At 41.7% G+C, this 26486-nt stretch overlaps 1 protein-coding gene across 11 annotated transcripts in view; it reads left to right on the top strand.

Moving 5' to 3' along the window:
• Positions 1-26486, top strand: part of LOC129813725 (adhesion G protein-coupled receptor L2-like) — a 138227-nt gene that overhangs the window by 74303 nt on the left and 37438 nt on the right. For all 11 annotated transcript variants that reach the window (XM_055866181.1, XM_055866179.1, XM_055866180.1 and 8 more), the window contains 3 exons: positions 20660-20962; positions 21852-21955; positions 22768-22953. In XM_055866181.1, the coding sequence (XP_055722156.1) occupies positions 20660-20962; positions 21852-21955; positions 22768-22953 (593 nt within the window). The remainder of the gene's footprint in view (positions 1-20659; positions 20963-21851; positions 21956-22767; positions 22954-26486) is intronic.

The following is a 26486-nucleotide window of genomic DNA, read 5'->3' as shown; positions in this document are numbered from 1 at the left end:
GTCCCCGACCTAATATAAATATTTGTCAACTGAAAGTCGTCTGTTCTTTCGACCAATCAATTGGTTAAAATGTGTATTTTTCCCTCTATAGACACGCCCTATGTGTTTTGATAAAATCAACTGTATATGCATTGAGCTTGTCTGATGCTTTAAGCTCACTATTTGATGAAACAAGACACAAATGACTCGAGAGGGAGATCAAGACCAGAAGATTCAAACCTTAACCTGTCCCGACCATCCTCCTCCCGCTCCTACTGGCTTTTGCAGATTCTGCCGTTACTCTCCTTAAGTTGCCGGTAATAGGCTACACTAGGAGTCGGCAAACTTTCTCATGTGGAATGACCATTTATCTTACCATTTCTACCCATCTGCATCCCAGTAATGGTTTTCATATGAACATTTTTGTGGAACAATTTCATTTCATTTATATTAACGTCTTCATATCTCATATATCTTGTCAAGTGATTCATCAAAATTATATTCAAATCTAAATGAAAATGATACAAACCAAAAAAGTAAGTTCTATTGCCATTGCCAACTATGTAAAAATAGCCTACATAAAGCCAAAAATATCCCGATTTAAAAAAAAAATAATAAAAAAAAAAATAATAATCCTATAAATCACATTGGCTACACATGGCCTGTCTGCAACCAACTTGAAACATTGTATCAAATATTAACTTGCGTCCATCCGGTTGCAACATACAGTTTTCTGCGCCAGTGAGCTCAGGACAGACATCCCTGTAGGCAATTTGCGCAAGGGATAAGAAGTATTCAGGTAGGCCTATTTTATGACGTTTCCACTGGATCAAAGCATTACATTTTCCCCTTTCACGATGAGTAGTTATGGAAAGGGAGAGAGCTGGAAAGATTTTCAAATACATCGAGGAATTGTCATTCTCAATGGATGTAAAAATAGACTTAATTTGCTTGCTGTTTGAGGTAAAGAAAACATTACATTGAGAAGCTCCACAGCTCATTAATGGTGCTGCATTACACCAATCCGGAATACTATCCCCAAATGGTAGATTAGAAATTATAGGAATTAACGGTAAATGTACTACTAGTGATACATGTAATGGGGAATTGATAGACACTAACAATTCACACAATGAAGTTATGGAACAATGAATGTACACATTGTCGGGAGAGAGACCATTCTGGAGAGAGACGTGCATTGTGCAGCCACACTCCCCCTCTTCTTGGACTGTACCTCCGCAATGGATTAGTCTCGGCTTCCGCAATGGATTAGTTCACTGAGATGGGCGCGAATAAAACAGGTGTCTCCTGTGCTATAAAAAAAATATATTTATATATATAATACAATTGTTACATTTTTTTCTGGCACAGAAGACACCTGTTCTAAAAATAAAAAATTATACTCAACAACAAAATCTCTGCCGAATAATTGGGGTCAGACCTAACAGACACAAACTCTCACTGGCTTAACTGCGTGCGAAAGATGTAATGATGAAAACCACACAGCCACACACTAGCCTACATAGTTGTTGATTTTACACATTAGTTTAAGAACCCTTGCTACGGTTCTGCTACTGGAATTGAAACTTGAATGCATAGAGCTACAATGTATTTGCATTCATAACTGCCTTCTGCAGATCGTTAAGTTTTATGAGAACAAAAGCCCGTAGCTGCTCATAGAGGGAGGGAAATAAAGAAGCATGGCTATGCCAGCAGCGAGATTCCACTGGTCTTTTGTGAATGGCACAGGCAGGCACATGGAAGAAATTGGTTCATGTTTATTAGGTTGCTCAGATCTACACCTTTAACTGCCCTGACTATACAGCTATTAGGATTTATTGCGTCTCTCAGAGAGAGCATAGATGGGGATTAAACAACCTGTTCTGCAGGGTGATCTAATGGTGCTAAAAGAACGTCTCTCACTGATACTGAGAAGCACTTGAGGCGCAGAGAGAAAATTAATTTAGTCCATTAAGATTCATGGGGCCCCACAGTTAAAGTTCCTTGAAGAACCGAATTGCTACAATTCTCTGCTTTTTACAGAGAACAGTAATCAGTACAATACCACCTATGTGTCTTCTCCTACTATGTGTAACGGATGTGAAATGGCTAGCTAGTTAGCGGGTGCGCGCTAGTAGCATTTCAATCAGTTACGTCACTTGCTCTGAGACTTAAGTAGTGTTGCCCCTTGCTTTGCAAGGGCCGTGGCTTTTGTGGAGCGATGGGTAACGCTGCTTCGTGGGTGACTGTTGTCGATGTGTGCAGAGGGTCCCTGGTTCGCGCCCGGGTCGGGGCGAGGGGACGGTTTAAAGTTATACTGTTACATTGATGCTGTTGACCCGGATCACTGGTTGCTGCGGAAAAGGAGGAGGTTGAAAGGGGGGTGAGTGTAACGGATGTGAAATGGCTAGCTAGTTAGCGGGTGCGCGCTAGTAGCATTTCAATCAGTTACGTCACTTGCTCTGAGACTTAAGTAGTGTTGCCCCTTGCTTTGCAAGGGCCGTGGCTTTTGTGGAGCGATGGGTAACGCTGCTTCGTGGGTGACTGTTGTCGATGTGTGCAGAGGGTCCCTGGTTCGCGCCCGGGTCGGGGCGAGGGGACGGTTTAAAGTTATACTGTTACATATGCCAAAAGCCTACAGTGCCTTCAGAAAGTACTCATACCCCTTGACTTTTTCCACATTTTGTTGTGTTAATCAGTGGAATTCAAATGGTTTTAATTGTATTTTTTTTCTCTTCAATGATCTACACAAAATACTCTAATGTCAAAGTGGAAGAAAACCTTTTTTTATTTTTTATTAATGGAAAATAAACCACTAATTCATTTTGATAAGATAAGTATTCAACATGTTAGAATCACCTTTGGCAGTGAATACAGCTGGGGGGTCTTTCTAGGTATGTCTCTAAGAGCTTTGCAAACCCGGTTTGTACAAGATTTGCCCATTTATTCAATTTAAATTCTTCAAGCTCTATCAAGTTGGTTGTTACACAGCCATTTTCAAGTCTTGCATTAGATTTTCAAGCTGTTTTAAGTCAAAACTGTGACTAGGCCACTCAGAAACATTCAATGTTGTCTTGGTAAGTAACAGTATATATTTGGTGTTGCGTTTTAGATTATTTTCCTGCTGGAAGGTGGATTTGTCTCCCAGTGTCTGGTGGAAAGCAGACTAAACTAGGTTTTTCTCTAGGACTATGCTTAGCTCTATTCCTTTTCTTTTTATAAAAAACTCCCTAGTCCTTGCCGGTGACAAGTATACTCATAACATGATGCAGCCAACACCATGCTGGAAAATATGACGAGTGGTACTCTGTTGTGTTGGATTTGCCCCAAACATAACGCTGTATTTATTTGCCACTTTTTTTTTTTGCAGTATTACTTGAGTGCCTTATTGCAAACTGTTTTTGTAATATGTTTTATTCTGTACAGGCTTCCTTCTTTTCACTCTGTCATTTAGGTTAGTATTATGGAATAACAACAATGTTGTTGATCCATTCTCAGTTGTCTCCTATCTCAGCCATTACACTCTGTAACTGTTTTAAAGTCACCATTGGCCCCATGGTAAATCCCTGAGGGGTTTTCTTCCTCTCCGGCAACTGAGTTAGGAAGGACGCCTGTATCTTTGTAGTTGCTGGGTTTATTGATAAACCATCCAAAGTGTAATTAATAACTTCACCATGCTCAAAGGGATATTCAATGTCTTTATTTTTTATACCATCTTCAAGTATGTGCCCTTCTTTGCAAGGCATTGGAAAACCTCCCTGGTCTTTGTCGTTGAATCTTTGCTTGAAATTCCCTGCTCGACTGAGGGACCTTACAGAAAATTGCATGTGTGGGGTACAGAGATGAGGTAGTCATTAAATAAATCAATAATTATTAAATAAACACCATTATTATACACTGAGTGAGTTTATGCAACTTATTTTCTGATTTGTTAGACACATTTCTTCTCCTGAAGTTATTTAAGCTTGCCTAACAAAGGGGTTGAATACTTCTTGACTCAAGACATTTCAGCTTTACATTTTTTATTTATTAGTAAAGATTTCTGAAAACATAATTCCACTTTGACATTATGGGGTATTCTGTGTAGATCAGTGACGCAAAATCTACATTTCATCCATTTTAAATTCAGGCTGTAACACAACAAAATGTGGGAAAAGTCTAAATACACTTTCTGAAGGCACTGTGTACACTACCGTTCAAAAGTTTGGGGTCGTTTAGAAATTAACTTATTTTTTGTACATTAAAATAACATACCATTTATCAGAATTACGGTGTAGACATTGTTAATGTTGTAAATGACTATTGTAGCTGGAAACAGCTGATTTAAAAAAAAAAAAAATGAATATCTACATAGGCGTACAGACACCCATTATCAGCAACCATCACTCCTGTGTTCCAATGGCACGTTGTGTTAGCTAATCCAAGTTGGTCATTTTAAATGGCTAATTGATCATTAGAAAACCCTTTTGCAATTATGTTAGCACAGCTGAAAACTGTTGTTCTGGTTATAGAAGCAATAAAACTGGCATTCTTTAGAGTGGTTGAGTATCTGGAGCATCAGCATCAGCAGTTCGATTACAGGCTCAAAATGGCCAGAAACAAAGAACTTTCTTCTGAAACTCATTGTCTATTCTTGTTCTGAGAAATGAAGGCTATTCCATGCGAGAAATTGCCATGACACTGAAGATCTTGTATAGAGGTCGACCGATTAATCGGAATGGACTATTAATTAGGGCCGATTTCAAGTTTTTTGGACACCAATTTGGCCGATTAAAAAAGTAAAAATAAAAAATCTAGTTTTTTTTTACCACCTTTATTTAAATAGGCAAGTGATTCTTATTTTCAATGACGGCCTAGGAATGGTGGGTTAACCGCCTTGTTCAGGGATAGAACGACAGATTTTTACCTTGTCAGCTCAGGGATTCAATCTTGCAACCCTACGGTTAACTAGTCCAACGCTCTAACCACCTGATTACATTGCACTCCACGAGGAGCCTGCCTGTTACGCAAATGCAGTAAGAAGCCAAGGTAAGTTGCTAGCTAGCATTAAACTTATCTTATAAAAAACAATCAATCATAATCACTAGTTAACTACACATGGTTGATGATATTACTAGTTTATCTAGCGTGTCCTGCTTTGCATATAATCGATGCGGTGGCATTCGCGAAAAAGGTCGTTCCTCCAACATGTACCTAACCATAGACATCAATGCCTTTCTTAAAATCAATACACAAGTATATATTTTTAAACCTGCATATTTAGTTAATATTGTCTGCTAACATGAATTTCTTTTAACTAGGAAAAATGGTGTCACTTCTCTTGCAACAGAGTCAGGGTATATGCAGCAGTTTGGGCCGCCTAGCTCATTGCAAGCTGTTTGAAGACTATTTCTTCCTAACAAAGACAGCCAACTTCGCCAAACGGGGGATGATTTAACAAAATCGCATTTGCGAAAAATGCACAATCGTTGCATGACTGTACCTAACCATAAACATCAATGCCTTTCTTAAAATCAATACACAGAAGTATATATTTTTTAACCTGCATATTTAGCTAAAAGAAATCCAGGTTAGCAGGCAATATTAACCAGGTGAAATTGTCTCACTTCTCTTGCGTTCATTGCACGCAGAGTCAGGGTATATGCAACAGTTTGGGCCGCCTGGCTCGTTGCGAACTAATTTGCCAGAATTTTACGTAATTATGACATAACATTGAAGGTTGTGCAATGTAACAGGAGTATTTAGACTTATGGATGCCACCCGTTAGATAAAATACGGAACGGTTCCGTATTTCACTGAAAGAATAAACGTTTTGTTTTCGAGATGATAGTTTCCGGATTCGACCATATTTATGACCTACGGCTCGTATTTCTGTGTGTTATTATGTTATAATTAAGCCTATGATTTGATAGAGCAGTCTGACTGAGCGATGGTAGGCACCAGCAGGCTCGTAAGCATTCATTCAAACAGCACTTTCGTGCGTTTTGCCAGCAGCTCCTCTGTTTATGACTTCAAGCCTATCATTTCACGAGATTAGGCGGGTGTAAAATGGCTAGCTAGTTAGCGGGGTGTGCGCTAATAGCGTTTCAAACGTCACTCGCTCTGAGACTTGGAATAGTTGTTCCCCTTGCTCTGCATGGGTAATGCTGCTTCGAGGGTGACTGTTGTCGATGTGTTCCTGGTTCGAGCCCAGGTTGGAGCGAGGAGAGGGATGGAAGCTATACTGTTACACTGGCAATACTAAAGTGCCTATAAGAACATCCAATAGTCAAAGGTAAATGAAATACAAATGATATAGAGAGAAATAGTCCTATAATTCCTATAATAACTACAACCTAAAACTTCTTACCTGGGAATATTGAAGACTCATGTTAAAAGGAACCACCAGCTTTCATATGTTCTCATGTTCTGAGCAAGGAACTTAAACGTTAGCTTTCTTACATGCACATATTGCACTTTTACTTTCTTCTCCAACACTTTGTTTTTGCATTATTTAAACCAAATTGAACATGTTTCATTATTTATTTGAGGCTAAATTGATTTTGATGTACTATATTAAGTTAAAATAAGTGTTAATTCAGTATTGTTGTAATTGTCATTATTACAAATACATTTTTAAAAAATGACCGATTAATCGGTATCTGCTATTTTTGGTCCTCCAATAATCGGTATCGGCGTTGAAAAATCATATTCGGTCGACATCTAATCTTGTACAACGCTGTTTACTACTCCCTTCACAGAACAGCGCAAACTGGCTCTAACCAGAATAGAAAGAGGAGTGGGAGGTCCCGGTGTACAACTGAGCAAGAGGACAAGTACATTAGTGTCTTGTTTGAGAAACAGACGCCTCACAAATCCTCAACTGGCAGCTTATTAAATTGTACCCGCAAAACACAAGTCTCAACGTCAACAGTGAAGAGGCAACTCCGGGATGCTGGCTTTCTAGGCAGAGTTCCTCTCTCCAGTGTCTGTGTTATTTTGATCATCTTAATCTTTTATTTTGATTGGTCAGTCTGAGATATTGCTTTTTCCCTGGAACTCTGCCTAGAAGGCCAGCATCCCGCAGTCGTCTCTTCACTGTTGACGTTGAGACTGGTGTTTTGCGGATACTATTTAATGAAGCTGCCACAAATAAGTTTGCTTTTCTTTCAAAAACAAGAACATTTCTAAGTGACCCCAAACGTGTGTGTGTGTGTGTGTGTGTGCAGTGCAGTCAGAAAAAAGTATATATACAATACCAGTCAAAAGTTTGGACACACCTACTCATTCAAGGGTTTTTCTTTATTTTTACTATTTTCTATGTTGTAGAATAATAATGAAGACATCACAACTATGAATGACACATAACACATATGGAATCATATAGTAACCAAAAAAATGTTAACCTCTTTGTGAAAGGCGTGTCGCTGAAATTCGGTGAAATTGCAGAGCGTGAAATTCAAACTACAGCATTATAAATATTTAGCTTTCATAAAATCACAAGTGTAATACATTAAAATAAAGCTTAACTTCTTGTTAATCCTGCCGTTGTGTCAGATTTCAAAAGGCTTTACGGCGAAAGAAAACCATGCGATTATCTGAGGACAGTGCCACGCATACAAACACATGAAAAACATATTTCAACCAGGCAGGTGCGACACGAAAGTCAGAAATATCGATATAATAAATGCCTTACCTTTGATCTTCTTCTGTTGGCATTCCAAAAGGTCCCAGTTACATCACAAATTGTCCTTTTGTTCGATACTGTCCGTCTTTATATCCATAAAACTCAGTTTAGCTGGCGCGCTTCAGTCAATAATCCACCCAGTTTCCCGCAATCAAAATGCATACAAAATGAATCCCAAACGTTACTAATAAACTTTTCCAAACAAGTCAAACAACTTGTTATAATCAAACCTTAGGTACCCTAATACGTAAATAAACGATAACATTTAAGACAGAGAATAGTTATTGTCTTTACCGAGAGAGAAAAATACCAACGAACGCGCTCTCTTCCACGCGCTTGGAAACACTACAGCCAAAATGGGAGCCAGCTAGATAAACGACAGTTTCTGGCTAATTTTTCAAAAAAACAGCCTGAAATTCTTTCTAAAGGCTGTTGACATCTAGTGGAAGCCCTAGGAACTGCAATCTGGGAGGACTTCGCCTTATAATAAAAGTGATAGCCATTGAAAATAGTGGTAGGCTGAATTATTTTGGAGGGGGGTGGTTTGTCCTTGGGGTTTTGCCTACCATATCAGTTCTGTTATACTCACAGACATAATTTTAACAGTTTTAGAAACTTGAGAGTGTTTTCTATGCTTATTTGAGCTGTTCTTGCCATAATATGGAATTAGCCTTATTGGTAAAAGACCGTCTTCCACCCCTACCATGTCACAACACAACTGATTGGCTCAAACGCATTAAGAAGGAAAGAAATTCCACAAATTAGCTTTTAACAAGGCACACCTGTTAATTGAAATGCATTCCAGGTGACAAACCTCATGAAGAGGGTTGAGAGAATGCCAAGAGTGTTCGAAGCTGTCATCAAGGCAAAGGGTGGCTTCTTGGAATTACATCAAATATAAAATATATTTGATTTGTTTAACACTTTTTTTGGTTAGTACATGATTCCATATGTGTTATTTCATAGTGTTGATGTCTTCACTTCGCTAAGGTAACTGAGCTAAATGTCTATCGCCCCGTAGCACTCACTTCCGTCATCATCATGTGCTTTGATAGACTAGTCAAGGACCATATCACCTCCACCCTACCTGACACCCTAGACACACTCCAATTTACTTACCGCCCCAATCGGTCCACAGACGACGCAATCTGGCCAAGAGGAATACCTATGTGAGAATGCTGTTCATCGACTACAGCTCAGCATTTAACTCCATAGTACCCTCCAAACTCGTCATTAGGCTCAAGACCATTGGTCTCAACCCCGCCCTGTGCAACTGGGTCCTGGACTTCCTGACGGGCCGCCCCCAGGTGGTGAGGGTAGGAAACAACATTTCCACCCCACTGATCCTCAACACTGGGGCCCCACAAGGCTGCGTTCTCAGCCCTCTCCTGTACTCCCTGTTCACCCATGACTGCGTGGCCATGCACGCCTCCAACTCAATAATCAAGTTTGCAGATGACACTACAGTGGTAGGCTTGAGTACCAACTACGACGAGGCGGCCTACAGGGAGGAGGTGAGGGCCCTCGAAGTGTGGTGTCAGGAAAATAACCTCACACTCAACGTCAACAAAACAAAGGAGATGATCGTGGACTTCAGGAAACAGCAGAGGGAGCACCCCCCTATCCATATCGACCGGACAGTATTGGAGACGGTGGAACGTTTCAAGTTCCTTGGCGTACACATCACGGACAAACTGAAATGGTCCACCCACACAGACAGCGTGGTGAAGAAGGCACAGCAGCGCCACTTCAACCTCAGGAGGCTGAAGAAATTCGGCTTGTCATCAAAAACACTCACAAACTTTTACAGATGCACAATCGAGAGCATCCTGTCGGGCTGTATCACCGCCTGGTACGGTAACTGCTCCGCCCACAACCGTAAGGCTCTCCAGAGGGTAGTGAGGTCTGCACAACGCATCACCGGGGGCAAACTACCTGCCCTCCAGGACACCTACACCCCCCAATGTCACAGGAATGCCAAAAAGATGTCATCAAGGACAACAACCACCCGAGCCACTGCCTGTTCACCCCGCTATCATCCAGAAGGCGAGGTCAGTACAGGTGCATCAAAGCAGGGACCGAGAAACTGAAAAACAGCTTCTATCTCAAGGCCATCGGACTGTTAAACAGCCATCACTAACATTTAGTGGCTGCTGCCAACATACTGACTCAAATCTATAGGCACTTTAATAATAAAAAATTGGATGTAATAAATGTATCACTAGTCACTTTAAACAATGCCACTTTATATAATGTTTACGTACCCTACATTACTCATCTCATATGTATATACTGTACTCTATACCATCTACTGCATCTTGCCTATGCCGTTCGGCCATCGCTCATCCAAATATTTGTATGTACATATTCTTATTCATTCCTTTACACGTGTGTGTATTTATTTTTATTTATTTTATTTCACCTTTATTTAACCAGGTAGGCAAATTGAGAACACGTTCTCATTTACAATTGCGACCTGGCCAAGATAAAGCAAAGCAGTTCGACACATACAACAACACATAGTTACACATGGAGTAAAACAAACATACAGTCAATAATACAGTGAAAATAAGTCTATATACAATATGAGCAAGTGAGGTGAGATAAGGGAGGTGAAGGCAAACAAAATATATATATAAATAAATAAATAAAATATAAAAAGGCCATGGTGGCGAAGTAAATACAATATAGCAAGTAAAAAAAATAACACTGGAATAGTTGGTTTGCAGTGGAAGAAGGTGCAAAGTAGAGATAGAAATAATGGGGTGCAAAGGAGCAAAATAAATAAATACAGTAGGTAAAGAGGTAGTTGTTTGGGCTAAATTATAGATGGGCTATGTACAGGTGCAGTAATCTATGAGCTGCTCTGACAGCTGGTGCTTAAAGCTAGTGAGGGAGATAAGTGTTTCCAGTTTCAGAGATTTTTGTAGTTCGTTCCAGTCATTGGCAGCAGAGAACTGGAAGGAGAGGCGGCCAAAGGAAGAATAAGGTAGTTAAGGTAGAATAAGGTAGTATAAAGTAGTTGTTGTGAAATTGTTAGATTACTTGTTAGATATTATTGCATGGTCGGAACTAGAAGCACAAGCATTTCGCTACGCTCGCATTAGCATCTGTGTATGTGACAAATAAAATTTGATTTGATTTCGATGTTCATTATTCTACAATGTCGAAAAATAAAGAAAAACCCTTGATTGAGTAGGTGTGTCAACTTTTGACTGGCACTGTGTGTGTGTGTGTGTGTACATACATACATACATACATACAGTTGAAGTCGGAAGTTTACATACACTTAGGTTGAAGTCATTAAATCTAATTTTTCAACCACTCCACAAATTAATTGTTAACAAACTATAGTTTTGGCAAGTCGGTTAGGACATCTACTTTGTGCATGACACAAGTAATTTTTCCAACAATTGTTTACAGACATATTATTTCACTTATAATTCACTGTACCAGAAATCCAGTGGGTCAGAAGTTTACATACACTAAGTTGACACTTCCTTTAAACAGCTTGGAAAATTCCAGAAAATGATGTCATAGCTTTAGAAGCTTCTGATAGGCGAATTGACATAATTTGAGTCAATTGGAGGTATGCCTGTGGATACATTTCAAGGCCTACCTTCAAACTCAGTGCCTCTTTGCTTGACATCATGGGAAAATCAGAAGAAATCAGCCAAGACCTCAGATTTTTTTTTGGTAGATCTCCACAAGTCTGGTTCATCCTTGGGAGCAATTTCCAAATGCATGAAGGTACCATGTTCATCTGTACAAACAATAGTATGCAAGTATTAACACCATGGGACCACGCAGCTGTCATACCGCTCAGGAAGGAGACGCGTTCTGTCTCCTAGAGATGAATGTACTTTGGTGCAAAAAGAACTGTTTGGCCATAATGAACATCGTTATGTTTGGAGGAAAACGGGGAGGCTTGCAAGCCGACACCATCCGAACCGTGAAGCACGGGGGTTGCAGCATCATGTTGTGGGGGTGCTTTTCTACAGGAGGGACTGGTGCACTTCACAAAATAGTTGGCATCATGAGGAGGACAATTATGTGGATATATTGAAGCAACTTCTCAAGACATCAGTCAGGAAGTTAAAGCTTGGTCGCAAATGGGTCATCCAAATGGACAATGACCCCAGGCATACTTCCAAAGTTGTGGCAAATTGGCTTAAGGACAACAATGTCAAGGTATGGGAGTGGCCATCACAAAGCCCTGACCTCAATCCCATAGAAAATTTGTGGGCAGAACTGAAAAAGCATGTGTGCGCAAGGAGGCCTACAAACCTGACTCAGTTACACCAGCTCTGTCAGGAGGAATGGGCCGAAATTCACCCAACTTATTGTGGGGAGCTTGTGGAAGGCTACCCAAAACTTTTGACCCAAGTTAAACAATTTAAAGGCAATGCTACCAAATACTAATTGAGTGTATGTAAACTTCTGACCCACTGTGAATGTGATGAAAGAAATAAAAGCTGAAATAAATCATTCTCTCTACTATTATTCTGACATTTCACATTCTTAAAATAAAGTGGTGATCCTAACTGACCTAAGAGGGAATTTTTATGAGAATTAAATGTCAGGAACGATAAAATACTGAGTTTTAAATGTATTTGGCTAAGGTGTATGTAAATGTTCGACCTCAACTGTGTGTGTGTGTGTGTGTGTATATATAATTGTATAATGTTTCGAAATGTTTATGTAGTATTTTTTATTTTATTTTTATTTAAATTTTACCCCCTTTTCTCCCCAATTCTTGTGGTATCCAATCGCTAGTAATTACTATCTTGTCTCATCGCTACAACTCCCGTACGGGCTCGGGAGAGACGAAGGTCGAAAGCCATGCGTCCTCCGAAGCACAACCCAACCAAGCCGCACTGCTTCTTAACACAGCGCGCCTCCAACCCGGAAGCCAGCCGCACCAATGTGTCGGAGGAAACACTGTGCACCCGGCCCCCTCGGTTAGCGCGCACTGCGCCCCGCCCGCCACAGGAGTCGCTGGAGTGCGATGAGACAAGGCCAAACCCTCCCTAACCTGGACGACGCTAGGCCAATTGTGCGTCGCCCCACGGACCCACGGCCGGCTGCGACAGAGCCTGGGCGCGAACCCAGAGACTCTGGTGGTGCAGCTAGCACTGCGATGCAGTGCCCTAGACCACTGCGCCACCCGGGAGGCCTGTGTAGTAATTTTATATATAATTTTGATACTTTTTTTGTATTACTATGTAAAAAAACAAGCATGTTATGTATTTGATACCTGTCTAATTCCTCAAAGATATATTGAAAACGCCAAGGATTCATTTGAATTCACTACACGGTTATGAGTGTTAAAACACAAAGGTTCTCAACACGCAGACACCACACCAGTGATCAATATTTTGATGGTTCCAACTCCTAAGAAGAAGACTCACTATTTAAGAGATTGTTTTGCTCCGACATGCCAATAGAATGCATCCCTTAGTGTCGCCCATTACAACATTTCTATTGACACTTAGAAAGTATTGTCTGAGATGCCTCAAAGACATCGACTTGGGTCTCGGTCCAGTGAATTCAAAAGACTAATCAGGGGAGACTATAATTGCCAGGAGCATTTCAAAGTAACGAAGGGAGAACATTCATTTGCTTTTGAGGTAGCATTGATCTGAGAAGCATTAAATTTGAGCGTTCAATTCATGGCTTCAATGAAAGGAGCAGTGCCGCTGGAGAAATGTAGGGTTAAGCCACGTGGAGAGATCCGACAACACAGGCAGAAGGAAGGCCATGCCGCTGCATACAGATGTAGGATCTTAATTTGAGCCAGTTTGCTACAGCTGGAAAATAAACCTGCAGCAACAGGAAATGTTTATTATGTGGATTATAATTAATTTACATTTTTGTAGGGGTTCAGAAGCCTTTTTAAACCTCAAGTACACTAGTTTTACATTTCCTGCATTGCAGGAAAGTTCTCCTGCAACATGGTAATCAAATGAAGATCCTACATCTGTACATGGACTTGGAAAAAGCTAGTAAGTGAGATTCTAATGGCTTAAATCTTATTCTGCCTTACAAAGCTTGCTAATATCAAATCGACATTCGGCTCATTCTATATGGCTGCTTATAAAACTCAGTTATGCATATTGATTTTGATGTTTTTTAAACATTTAAGTGTGGCATGATGAAGCACTTGCTGGGCTCATTAATACATTGTATTGTGACAGACACACAGTGAGGCTTTGGGGATTGAGCTTTATACTCTTAGAAGCGCAGAAACAAAGGGAATATTTACGCAGATCTCATGGGTTGGTCCATGCCACTTGGTGGATCAGGAGGAATTAACACATCAGCAAGGAGATTCATGCTGACCAGGGTCAAGGTGTTTGTGTGTGTGTCCTGGATCAAGGTGCCAAGCGTATGGTTGGAACAACTCCATTTGTTCCTCTTGTTGACATGGCACAAGTCTTCATGAGTCTGACTTCATGATTAGTGGATTGGAATATTTTGACTTGTTCACGTGGACATTTAAAGAACTGGAAGAGAGGCTGTTGATAGCTGAAGTGAACATGAAATAATACAGTATGTTTTTTGCTTGTGCCGCTAGCCACCTCCTTTTTTCTATCTCAAAGTGGCTCCATGGGCTGGTGTCCCTGCCGGAGGTATGAGGTGTCATTCATTTTCAACTCTTGTAAATCCCAACACATAGCGCCAGAACCTGTCTGGTTGGCAGTGGCAGGGCTTTTTCTGTCTCTTGATCTTTAAGAACAAGTGTCAAGAACGCACACAGCAATGCAACTCCAATGCTGGACGTGGTATTTGCTCTAGTCCAATAAATACAGCTAATGAGCTAGGAAGAAAACAACACTTTCACTTATTCACTTCATCACTGTGTGATGGCAGTCATTTCTGCCAGGAAGACCCATCATTTATTACAAATTGTACTAAAGGCAAAGTCTGGAAAAACCTGTCTTCCCAGGGCAGTATAAAAGGGCTACAGTATGTGACCAGGTGGTTCACTTAGACCCATTACCGAAGCTACTAGCTACACAGGACTGATGTTCACATAAGCGCCTCACATAGGCTCGAGCAGAGCGGGGTGAGACTGCATAAAACCAAACTCATGTAATATTCATGTCTTCTGGGTGTTGTTTCTCTATCATTAGCTACTGGCGTAGGGATCTTCAAAAAAGCAACACCAAAACTGTGGCTCACAAGTACTGCTGTTTACTTCCTTTAAGTTTAAGATATTCAGACACACTCACCCTCACACCATTCCTTATTCATGGGGTTGCAGTGTAGGATGGTGGTGCGTTGGCGTGACGTCCAACAGTTTGGTACAGGCTGTTTTGTCTTGTTATTGCAGTCCACGTAGGTGGCCACATTCACACTTAGACAAATACTGTGTGAATTAAGATAATGTCATAACGCCCTCAAGTTTGAAGTTAGGAGGATTCTGAGTTTTGGAAGTTCACTGAGACTTAGCTTAATTATTTAGATATATTGTTACGCTGATATAGTGGCACTCCAGTATTTTACATTTTCAATCAGTCGGTTGACTATTTAATCAACCCTTTCATTTCACCAATCATTGATTTCAAAACAAACCTTAAATTGTGGTAAAGACAAAAAATAACTTGTTTCTGCAGAAGTCAGAAGATGTCTGATTCTTGCAGACCACAGACACACTGATGGTGATAGCCCATTATTATGTTGTTTCCCTGTCAAACTTTCTTAGATAACCTTCATGTCGTTTTCCCAATTCTTCAGAGATAATGGCAAACATGTCCAGACCCCAGAGTCATGGGAAGTCTGGCTGTTATGAGGGGGGGGGGACTAGGCCTTTAACAGAAATAGCTATCTTAGACAAACAGCATAGCTATGCCTCTGATCATCTTATCATGATTTATTTCATTATTATTTCATTTTTCGAAAGATGTTGAAATATGTAACTTTATCTACATTTATCATCTTGAATTTTTGTGAAGAGTATTGCTTATGCTTAATTAACCCTTTCCTCCATCCTCAAAGGTCCCTTCTATTTGCGATGTATTCTGTCTAGTTCATTCTATTTAGTTGTATCTAGTTTTGACACGTTTTTCAGTGGACAGTATTTCCTTTGCTTTCCCAGTGTCCTGCACTCGATTCCATTCTATCTAGTTAACTTCTATTCAGTTTTCAGAACTTCCTGAAAAAAAATCTAGTGCTGCTCAGCCTCTGAGCACCTCGTGTTATTTATAACAGATTAAACATATGCCACCCAGAGTGTCCTAGGCTTCTGCATCCCACCAAGAGAGACTTTAAAGGCCCAGTGCAGTCAAAAATGTGATTTCCTGTGTTTTTATATTTTTCACACTATAGCCCTATTCGCACGGGACTAGTATTAGTCATAGAGAATGATCGAGGCCTCTAGTGGCCAAAAGGCCATATTAGCAAGGAGGCTCCATTGAGGGCTTCCACCATTTTAATGTAGTCAACTGGGTGGGACTTCCAAATTCATTGGTTGATCCCTCCTGGTGACACTGTTTGGAGGCATGTCCAAGCGTGTTATCAGGAGGGATAAGCCAATCGTGAAGAACAAATTGTACTACTTCAAAATGGAGATTGCCTCAGTGGCGCTGACGCTATAATGGCACAGATACAACGATTAGTCCTCTATCTCAATGGTATTACTAGAGAACTTTTATGTAATTATTACCCCAGAATGTCTGTTATTTCAGAGGACGATTCGGATGGGATAAATTCTTTACAAACTGACAGTTTTTTAAAATAAATTGACAGTTATTACAGAAGCCTGGAGGTTTTTATTCTAGGCCTGGAGATATTTCAACGTGTCTAGGTGATAACAGGATACACTGATAACTCCAGCTTGGCTCCCAAGTTTCTAAACCATACCAAATCATCTTTGGTATACTGTCGCCATAATATTTGAAATGAAGAAATGTGATCATATTTTTGCGATCCGCGGTAGAAGACGTCCTTAATTCCCCCAGCCTGCAGATGTGAACTAAACAGCGCACTTGTACTTGAGATGTGTTTTTAGGCTATGGATGAGAAAGTGAACTTGTAATTGCCCCAAGTGAAGCTCAGCTGTAAATGCTGCTTAACAATCTATTAACCGCAAGGGTTACATTAAATAGGCTCAATGTTTTTTACTGCCACATTTGCCGATGTTCAATTCATTGGCAAACTTAGAAACGAAAGCATTCACTGTGAAAGTTAAAACATGCATCCCCGTCATACACTATATATACAAACATTTGTGGACACACCTTCAAATTAGTGGATTCGGCTAGTTAAGCCGCACCCGTTGTTGACGGGTGTATAAAATCGATGACACAGCCATGCAGTCTCCATAGACAAACATTGCCAGTAGAATAGCCTTACTGAAGAGCTCAGTGACTTTCAACGTGTCACCATCATAGGATCCACCTTTCCAACAAGTCAGTTTGTCAAATTTCTGCCCTGCTAGAGCTGCCCCGTAAATGCTGTTATTGTGAACTGGAAATGTATCGGAGCAACAACGGCTCAGCCGTAAAGTGGTAGGCCAAACAAGCTCAGACCACCGAGTGCTGAAGCGCGTAGATCGTAAAAATGGTCTGTCCTCGGTTGCAACACTCACTATCGAGTTCCAAACTGCCTCTGGAAACAACGTCAGAACAAGAACTGTTGTGGCAACAGTTTGGAGAAGGCCCTTTCCTGTTTCAGCATAACAATGCCCCCGTGCACAAAGCGAGGTACATACAGAAATGGTTTGTTGAGATTGTGTGGAAGAACATGACTTAAAAAATAATGATCTGGTGATTTGTGCTTGTGCACATAATTACATAACTCTATCTCCCCCAGTAAAATGAATCACATATGAATTGGGCTTATGAGGTTGGAATTATACTGTGAAATTGTGAAAATTATGATAATGCCCTTTTAGTGTAAGAGCTGTTTGGGAGGGAGTTTTGGCCTGCCTGTTGACATCAGCAGGCGGTAAATTAGTTAATATAAGGAGTCCCAAACCAGTTCTCTGCCAGTAACAGCTAGTTTTCAGTTTTCCCCTCCCCAGTCAGACCACTCCCAGACACTCCTAGCTAAATTCTTGCTTGAGATATTGCTATTTGCTAAGAAGATATTTTTGTTTGTTTTGAATTAAAACGGTCAAAAATAATCACAGTAAGGTACTTAATTGTTACCCAGAAATTATTTCATATTGAGATAAAAAGAGCTGCATTGAACCTTTAGGCTTTTGAGTGAAATGACAGCTAATTGAGATGGCCCCTCTTTGGGCTGAGTGCTAGCAGAGGACACACGGCTTTCAACCGCCATTGGTGAAATGGCTCATCATAATCAAAAGAAAATTGTAGTGTGTGGCCGGGCGGTGGATGGAGACATCAAGAGAAATGTAACAGGAAAATGGGCCTCTTTGACAAGTGGTTTAGATTCTATTTCTTTAGTTTTTTTTTTTTTTCATAAAAAAATTCCCCTTCATCTGTCTATCGCTGTAGAAAGGAGGTAGTCAGGGGTTCACACTCAGGCACTTCCAAATTACAACTAAACCAGAATTCCAGTGCACATCAATAGCTATAATAGTCTCTAGAGCGTACATTAGACTGGTGCACAGAGAATAGTGACACTGCGGTGTGAGTGTTTTTCTCAGTATGCTGGTATTTTGCAGTTTCCGTAAGCATTTAGTTTCTCACAGCCACTTGGGATAGGGACCAAAAGAGTGGTAGAGAGAGAGAGGGACACCGACAGAGAGACCGGAAGTTACACTGAACAAAAATATAAACGCAACATGTAAAGTGTTGGTCCCATGTGTCATAAGCGGAAATAAAAAATCCCCAAAATGTTCCATACACACAAAAAAACGTATTCCTCTCAAATTTTGTGCACAAATTAGTTTTACATCCCTGTTAGTGAGCATTTCTCCTTTGCTAAAATAATCCCTCCACCTGACAGGTGTAACATATCAAGAAGTTGATTAAACAGCATGATCATTACACAGGTGCAGCTTGTGCTGGGGACAATAAAAGGCCACTTAAAAATGTGCAGTTTTGTAACACAACACAATGCCACAGTTTTGAGGGACCATGCAATTGGCATGCTGATTGCAGGAATGTCCGCCAGAGCTGTTGCCAAATAATTTAATGTTAATTTCTCTACCATAAGCTGCCTTCAACGTAGTTTTAGAGAATTTGACAGTACGTCCAACCGGCCTCACAACCGCAGACAACGTATAACCATGCCAGGCCAGTATTTCTGTCTTTAATAAAGCCCTTTTTTGGGGGAAAACTAATTCTGATTGGCTTAGCCCGACTCCCCAGTGGGTGGGCCTGATGCCAAGTGGATGGGCCTGATGCCAAGTGGATGGGCCTATGCCTTCTGAGGCCCACCCTTAGCTGCACCTCTGCCTAGTTGTGTGAAATCCATAGATTAGGGCCTAATGAATTTATTTTAAGTGACTGATTTCCTTATATGAACTGTAACTCAGTAAAATCGATGAAATTGTTGCATGTTGCGTTTATATTTTGTTCAGATTATAAACTCCTCAACATCTGTTCTCACAACAATAAACTGGACATATGTCAGTACCATTTGCATAGTTACTTAGTGCTCAGAAATGTGTGAACGAGCAATTGAGTGTGTGGCTGACAGACAGACGGACGCACAATGAAGGAATGAGTACGGCCCAATTAAACACTGCTTCTGCCATGGGAGAAAAGGTCATTGAGTGAAATGTCATAACACAACAACACTGCAACACGGCTGACTGACCCTGCCTGACATTTCTAAATAGAAATGTGTCGCTGCCTGGGACCCTTTTTTTACCCTCTTTTTCTGAGAACCACGTCATGCTAGATTTAATGTATTGTTGGTTATGCACTTTCAGCTCTTTTTTCCTTAACACAGACAGACACAGACAGGACATTGTTATGAACTTCAATATTCCCCTGAAACAGAAACACTAAACAAAGACGACGAGTCGCTCCAGAGCCCAGACGCTAAATGTGGGCATTGTCACCATTCAGGTGGGGAGGAAATGGAGATATGTGTCTGATGATGGAGCGTCAGATAGCAAGATATTGCCTGTTCCCTGGGCCTCTGAAGACAGCACTGCAGGACTCTCAGAGTAGCAGACCTCCTTGTGGGAAGCCACCTCTTATCAGCGCTAGCAATCGTGTGGCTGTGATATATAATCAGTCAGGCAAGAGGCAGCCAGTGTAGTCATCATGCTCATACGCAGGCTGTACGCATATACTGTTTTTATTTATCTATTTTCTTATTTTCTTTCATTCATTCTACTGTACATTCACAGTGCTGTGACCACACAAATGGGTAGACACTGTAGAAAAGGCCTAGAGACCACACCTTCTTGGTGACCACAACACACACACACACACACACACACACACACACACACACACACACACACACACACACACACACACACACACACACACACACACAGAGATGTTCTTTATAGCTGTGCATTGAATACAGCAGCTGAGCATTATAGCTGATGTATGGTTTTTGCCCAGAGCATTCCAGTTTAGTTTTCTTACGTCGGCTTTATCAAGGGGAGAGATGAAAGGGAGGAGAAAATAGTCAAATGCAGGCAGGCTTTGTCTTCCTTGTTGATATTAATCAGCCTACTGACTCTCCCACAAGAAGGACATCACTGCCAAGCAGAGCCAGGCCAGGCAGATGCTGCTACAGTACCTGTCCTCCTGTTATTTTCAGGATTGGGTAAAGGTGAAAATAGCTGAGGTAGTGTTTACAGGTTTCCTCCTAACAGAACAGAACAGAGAGGAGGAGTAGTGTGGAGTAATACCTGAGTGCTGCTGTAGACTCTCCAGTAGACGTGACTCAGTAGAGCATAGAGCAGCCATCCCTCCAAGCGGTGTGGAACTAAAACACTGAAACTACCTTGAACTTTCCCTGCTGACTGTTATATCTGATGTATGTCTGAAAGGTATAAAGGGAGTTCAAGGTAAGGCTGGGTTTTATTAAAGCTATAACGTCCACTTTCTCTCTGCTCTCTTCTTCTCCTAGTGCCAACTATAGAAGACGTCTCCCTCTCCTCGGCCCTGCCTGAGACAACCACTATCATCACCACCACCATGGTCATAGTCAAGGTCCCAGTTAACACCACAGTTCCAGCAGACCCCAGGGATGGAAGAGAGAGAGAGGCGGGTAAACCAGCGGAGGACCCCCATGGTACAGCTGACCCCACCACCCCAGAGATCCCCCCCACCCCCAGGCGCTTCTGTGAGGGAGCGATGAGGAGGGGTATCTCCTGGCCCCAGACACACACTGGAGCCACAGTGGAAAGACCCTGCCCCAAAGGAACCAGAGGTACTATTAGGAACCGGGAGGGAAGGAGGGAGTGTGTGTGGTGTGTGTGTTCCTCTGTATGAACATGTTAGTATGTTTACACATTGTCTTTCATATAGCTTTCCATACATTAGACAGGTGCCAAGATGTAATGTGCATTACCTAAAATATGCTAATAGTGCCAAATAGTAAATAATTACATGAATGAACTGTCAAAACAGACAATATAGGAAGATAAAAAAACAGTAGGTGGCATGAGGGGGATGAGTTATCATTGTTATTTCAATAATATGGAAATGCAATGTATGGAATGCAGACATGTCGGACATGAAGGCGTACCAATAGGTAGTAAGACTATGGCAACACTGTTCATTGTTGACAAGAATGCAGTAATATATATATGTATATATATAGCATTTTATTAATTGACAACCCGCAGTTAGACTATAAGGACACAGACAGTGATTCCTACAGTATACAGCTGAAATGTATGAGAATCTCTCACTGTGTAGTGTCCACTCAGTTAGACATTACAAAGCTGGCAATCTTCCTAGTTCCTACTGGTCAACCATGTTTCACATCATACCTTTTTATTTTGTTACCATGGCTGTCCTCAGTCATTTGTTTGTTCTGCTCTACAGAAGCCAGGTAAGTAAGAGGACAGGAGCAGTAGCAGGACAAAGAGATGTCCTGACTCTGTTTCATTTATTTCTATTTAACCTTTATTTAAACAGGCTTTTCTCGTTGTCATACAATCTCATTTGCAGGGGATATAACCGTGTATTCAAGATGGAAGTGTTCAGCAACATCACAAAAAGTTACGCAAATAAATGCACACATACTGTTCAATACACTATAAAAACAGACAATAGGGGGTTGTGTAACTGTTGTTTGTTGTGTGTTTCTCCAGGCATCGCCTCCTACCTCTGCACGGTAGCAGGGGGGACCTGGAACCCAAAGGGACCCGACCTCAGCAACTGTACCTCCCACTGGGTCGCTCAAGTGGCACACAAGGTTGGTCAGCAGTGTCCTCCCATGGCTCCTGGGTGGCAGGGAGGGAAGGACCAAAACACCAACGTTTCTCTACTTCTTTATCTGAAAGGGAAAAGTCTATTTGTATTAGCATCTTGTTGGTTGCAACACTAAAGACGTGGTTTGCCCATACATTCTGTATTCCGCTGAATGAGTTCTAGATGTGAACAAAAATACACATTCAATGCACTTTTCTCTGTAAAAAAAATTCTCTGCCACTTTGAATTGCTCTCTGTAGCCTATAGCTTGCAGCATTTAATATTGATTTGAGTTTTAATCAGTATATGATACATTACTTGTATACTGGTCTGACACTGTGATGCCTATCATCCAGAGACGTTGCACCAATGACCCTGAGCCTTTTCCTGCTGTGCTGTTTTCTTCCTTTCTCCACATTAAATCAGCAGTATCCATTGTTATCACATAGTTAACATACCACATTCCAGGTACAGATGTAGGATCTTCATTTGACCTGTATTGTCGCAGCTAAGTAATCCTGCAGAACCAGGATTTTAACGTTTAGTCCAAAGTGTTGCATGATTGGTGGTTAGGCTATTATCTGGTCAAAATGAGGCTACATGGAAAGTGTAATACTGTTAATATAACTGTGTGTCAGTGCGGGTTTTCAGTGAATTTATGCAGTCAAGAAGCTCATCTGCATTTCCTCCGGTGGAGGAAAAGCTGCAGCAACAAAAGAGTGATCAAATCCAGATCTTACATCTGTATTTAGTAAGAAACAAGTAATTAAAAGCTTAAACAGTCCATTTATATTTACGTTTTTTCTCCAACTCTAGATCCGTAGTGGGGAGAACGCGGCTAACCTAGCCAATGAGCTGGCCCACCACACTCAGGGCCCGGTGTTCGCCGGTGACGTCAGCTCATCAGTGCGTCTCATGGAGCAGCTGGTTGACATCCTGGATGCTCAGCTCCAGGAGCTACGGCCTAGCGAAAAGGACTCGGCTGGGCGGAGCTTCAACAAGGTAATATAAAACAATACAGTGTCTTCGGAAAGTATTCAGACCCCTTGACTTTTTCCACATTTTGTTACGTTACAGCCTTATTCTAAAATGTATTAAATTGTTTTCCCCCCATCAATCTACACACAATACTCCATAAACAGTTTTTGAAATGTTATTTATACAAAATAAAACTTTAATATACATTTACATAAGTATTCAGGCCCTTTACTCAGTACTTTGTTGAAGCACCTTTGCCAGCAATTACAGCATCGAGTCTTCTTGGATATGATGCTACAAGCTTGGCACATCTGTATTTGGAGAGTTTCTCCCATTCTTCTATGCATATCCTCTCAAGCTCTGTTAGGTTGGATGGGGAGCGTCACTGCACAGCTATTCAGGTCTCTCCAGAGATGTTTGATCGGGTTCAAGTCCGGGCTCCGACATTCTTGTCCCGAAGCCACACCTGCGTTGTCTTGGCTGTGTGCTTAGGGTCGTTGTCCTGTTGGAAGGTGAACCTTCGCCCCAATCTGAGGTCCTGAGCGCTCTGGAGAAGGTGTTTTCAACAAGGATCTCTCTGTACTTTGCTCTGTTCATCATTCCCTTGATCCTGACTAGTCTCCCTGTAAGTGCCACTGAAAACATCCCCACAGCATGATGCTGCCACCACCATGCTTCACTGTAGGGATGGTGCCAGGTTTCCTCCAGACGTGACGCTTGTCAATCAGGCCAATCTTGGTTTCATCAGTTCAATCTTGGTTTCATCAGACCAGGCAATCTTGTTGTCTGGTCTGAGTGTCCTTTAGGTGCGTTTTGGCCAACTCCAAGCGGGCTGTCATGTGCCTTTTACTTAGGAGTGGCTTGCGTCTGGCCACTCTATCATAAAGGCCTGATTGGTGGAGTGCTGCAGAGATGGTTGTACTTCTGGAAGGTTCTCCCATCTCCACAGACCCAAGCCCCCCCCCCTCCCCGATTAAAACAGAATTTAATCGGGTAGGCTAGTTGAGAACAAGTTCTCATTTGCAACTGCGACCTGGCCAAGATAAAGCAAAGCAGTTCAACACATACAACAACAAAGAGTTACACATGGAATAAACAAACATACAGTCAATAATACAGTAGAAAAATCTATATACAGCATGTGCGAATGAGGTAGGATAAGGGAGGTAAGGCAATAAACAGGCCATGGTGGCGAAGTAATTACAATATAGCAATTAAACACTGGAATGGTAGATGTGCAGAAGGTGAATGTGCAAGTAGAGATACTGGGCTGCAAAGGAGCAAGATAAATAAATAAATACAGTATGGGGATGAGGTAGTTGGATGGGCTATTTACAGATGCAGTGATCTGTGAGCTGCTCTGACAGCTGGTGCTTAAAGCTAGTGAGGGAGATATGAGTGTCCAGCTTCTTGTGATTTTTGCAGTTCTTTCCAGTCATTGGCAGTGGGTGCTGCTATGGTGACCAGTGAGCTGAGATAAGGTGGGGCTTTACCTAGCAGAGACTTGTAGATGACCTGGAGCCAGTGGGTTTGGCGACGAGTATGAAGCGAGGGCCAGCCAACGAGAGCGTACAGGTCGCAGTGGTGGGTAGTATATGGCGTTTGGTGACAAAACGGATGGCACTGTGATAGACTGCATCCAATTTGTTGAGTAGGGTGTTGGAGGCTATTTTGTAAATGACATCGCCGAAGTCAAGGATCGGTAGGATAGTCAGTTTTACGAGGGTATGTTTGGCAGCATGAGTGAAGGATGCTTTTTTTTGCGAAGTAGGAAGCTGATTCTAGATTTCGTTTTGGATTAGAGATGCTTAATGTGAGTCTGGAAGGAGAGTTTACAGTCTAACCAGACACCTAGGGATTTGTAGTTGTCCACATATTCTAAGTCAGTAGTGATGTTGGACGGACGGGCAGCGATCGGTTGAAGAGCATGCATTTAGTTTTACTTGCATTTAAAAGCAGTTGGAGTCCATGGAAGAAGTGCTGTATGGCATTGAAGCTCATCTGGAGGTTAGTTAACACAGTGTCCAAAGAAGGGCCAGAGGTTTACAGAATGGTGTCGTCTGCGTAGGGGTGGATCAGAGAATCACCAGCAGCAAGAGTGACATCATTGATATATACAGAGAAAAGAGTCGGCCCGAGAATTGAACCCTGTGGTACCCCCATAGAGACTGCCAGAGGTCCGGAAAACAGGCCCTCCGATTTGACACACTGAACTCTATCAGAGAGGTAGTTGGTGAACCAGGCGAGGCAATCATTTAAGAAACCAAAGCTGTTGAGTCTGCCGATAAGAATGTGGTGATTGACAGTGTCGAAAGCCTTCGCCAGGTCGATGAATACGGCTGCACAGTAATGTCTCTTATTGATGGCGGTTATGATATCGTTTAGGACCTTGAGCGTGGCTGAGGTGACCATGACCAGCTCTGAAACCAGATTGCATAGGGGAGATGGTACGGTGGGATTCGAAATGGTCAGTGATCTATTTAACTTGGCTTTCGAAGACCTTAGAAAGGCAAAGTAGGATAGATATAAGATCAAATGAATCTACCACCGATGGACTCCAATCAAGTTGTAGAAACATCTCAAGGGTGATCAATGGAACAGGATGCACCTGAGCTCAATTTCAAGTCTCATAGCAAAGGGTCTGAATTTTGGCTTTGTCACTATAGGGTATTGTTTGTAGATTGATGAGATTTTTATTTTAGTTAATCCATTTTAGAATAAGGCTGTAACGTAACAAAATCTGGAAATAGTGAAGGGGTCTGAATTCTTTCTGAATGCACTGTATGTGACCCCAGGTATGCTAGTTAATACAAGTGCCATATACTGTATGAACATGCGTGTATATATCTGGGTAGGTAGTATTCCCTCCTCTCCTGCCCCTAGCCCCACCTGAGGAAAGGCAGCCCCAGCCCTTAGGGGGAGCTGTGGCTGAGGGTAGGGAGGGAGCATATTCTTCCAGCCCTAGCCCCACCTTTTCCTAGAAATTACTGGGTTCTGAAATGCAGCTTTCTCACCTGGCAGCTCTAAGAGCTAATGGATAGCAGCCCCCTGCTAGCCAACACAAAGAATAACTCTCCTCTCTACCACCAGACAGGCAAGAACAGAGCTGCCTTCCCTCCTCCAGAGCACTTACCATGTCTCTCTGACTGAAAGGCCCAAGCAGGAATCTTAAGGCCTAACTGCCACAGTCATAGAAATGAATGACAGTTTTACAGTGCTATTCAGAACGCAAAGGTGAAAGCAAAGTGGATTTGGACCAAAATGCACATGCGTAGTGTTTTCTTTTGTTACCTTTGTAGCTAGTCATAGACTGAACCTTTCTGTCTATGTTCTGACTGTACTGTCTTACAACAGCACAATGCTACACTCCTTCAGCCACGACTTAGCTAGCTGTGGGAATAATGAATCCGTCTCTTTTGACTGAGACCGAGACAGACCGACAAAGGCTCTAAATAAAACCCAGAGCTGGCAGACTGTTATAACCTCAGTGCCATGGAATCCAAATGACCCCCTCTGGCTTTGTTTATTGTCTCAATGCTTTATAAAGCATCGTTAAT

This window comes from Salvelinus fontinalis, chromosome 17 (genome assembly GCF_029448725.1).
Source record: "Salvelinus fontinalis isolate EN_2023a chromosome 17, ASM2944872v1, whole genome shotgun sequence".
Classification (NCBI taxonomy): Eukaryota; Metazoa; Chordata; class Actinopteri; order Salmoniformes; family Salmonidae; genus Salvelinus; species Salvelinus fontinalis.
The sequence above is the reverse complement of the archived record's forward strand: the minus strand, read 5'-3'. Positions and strand labels throughout refer to the sequence as shown.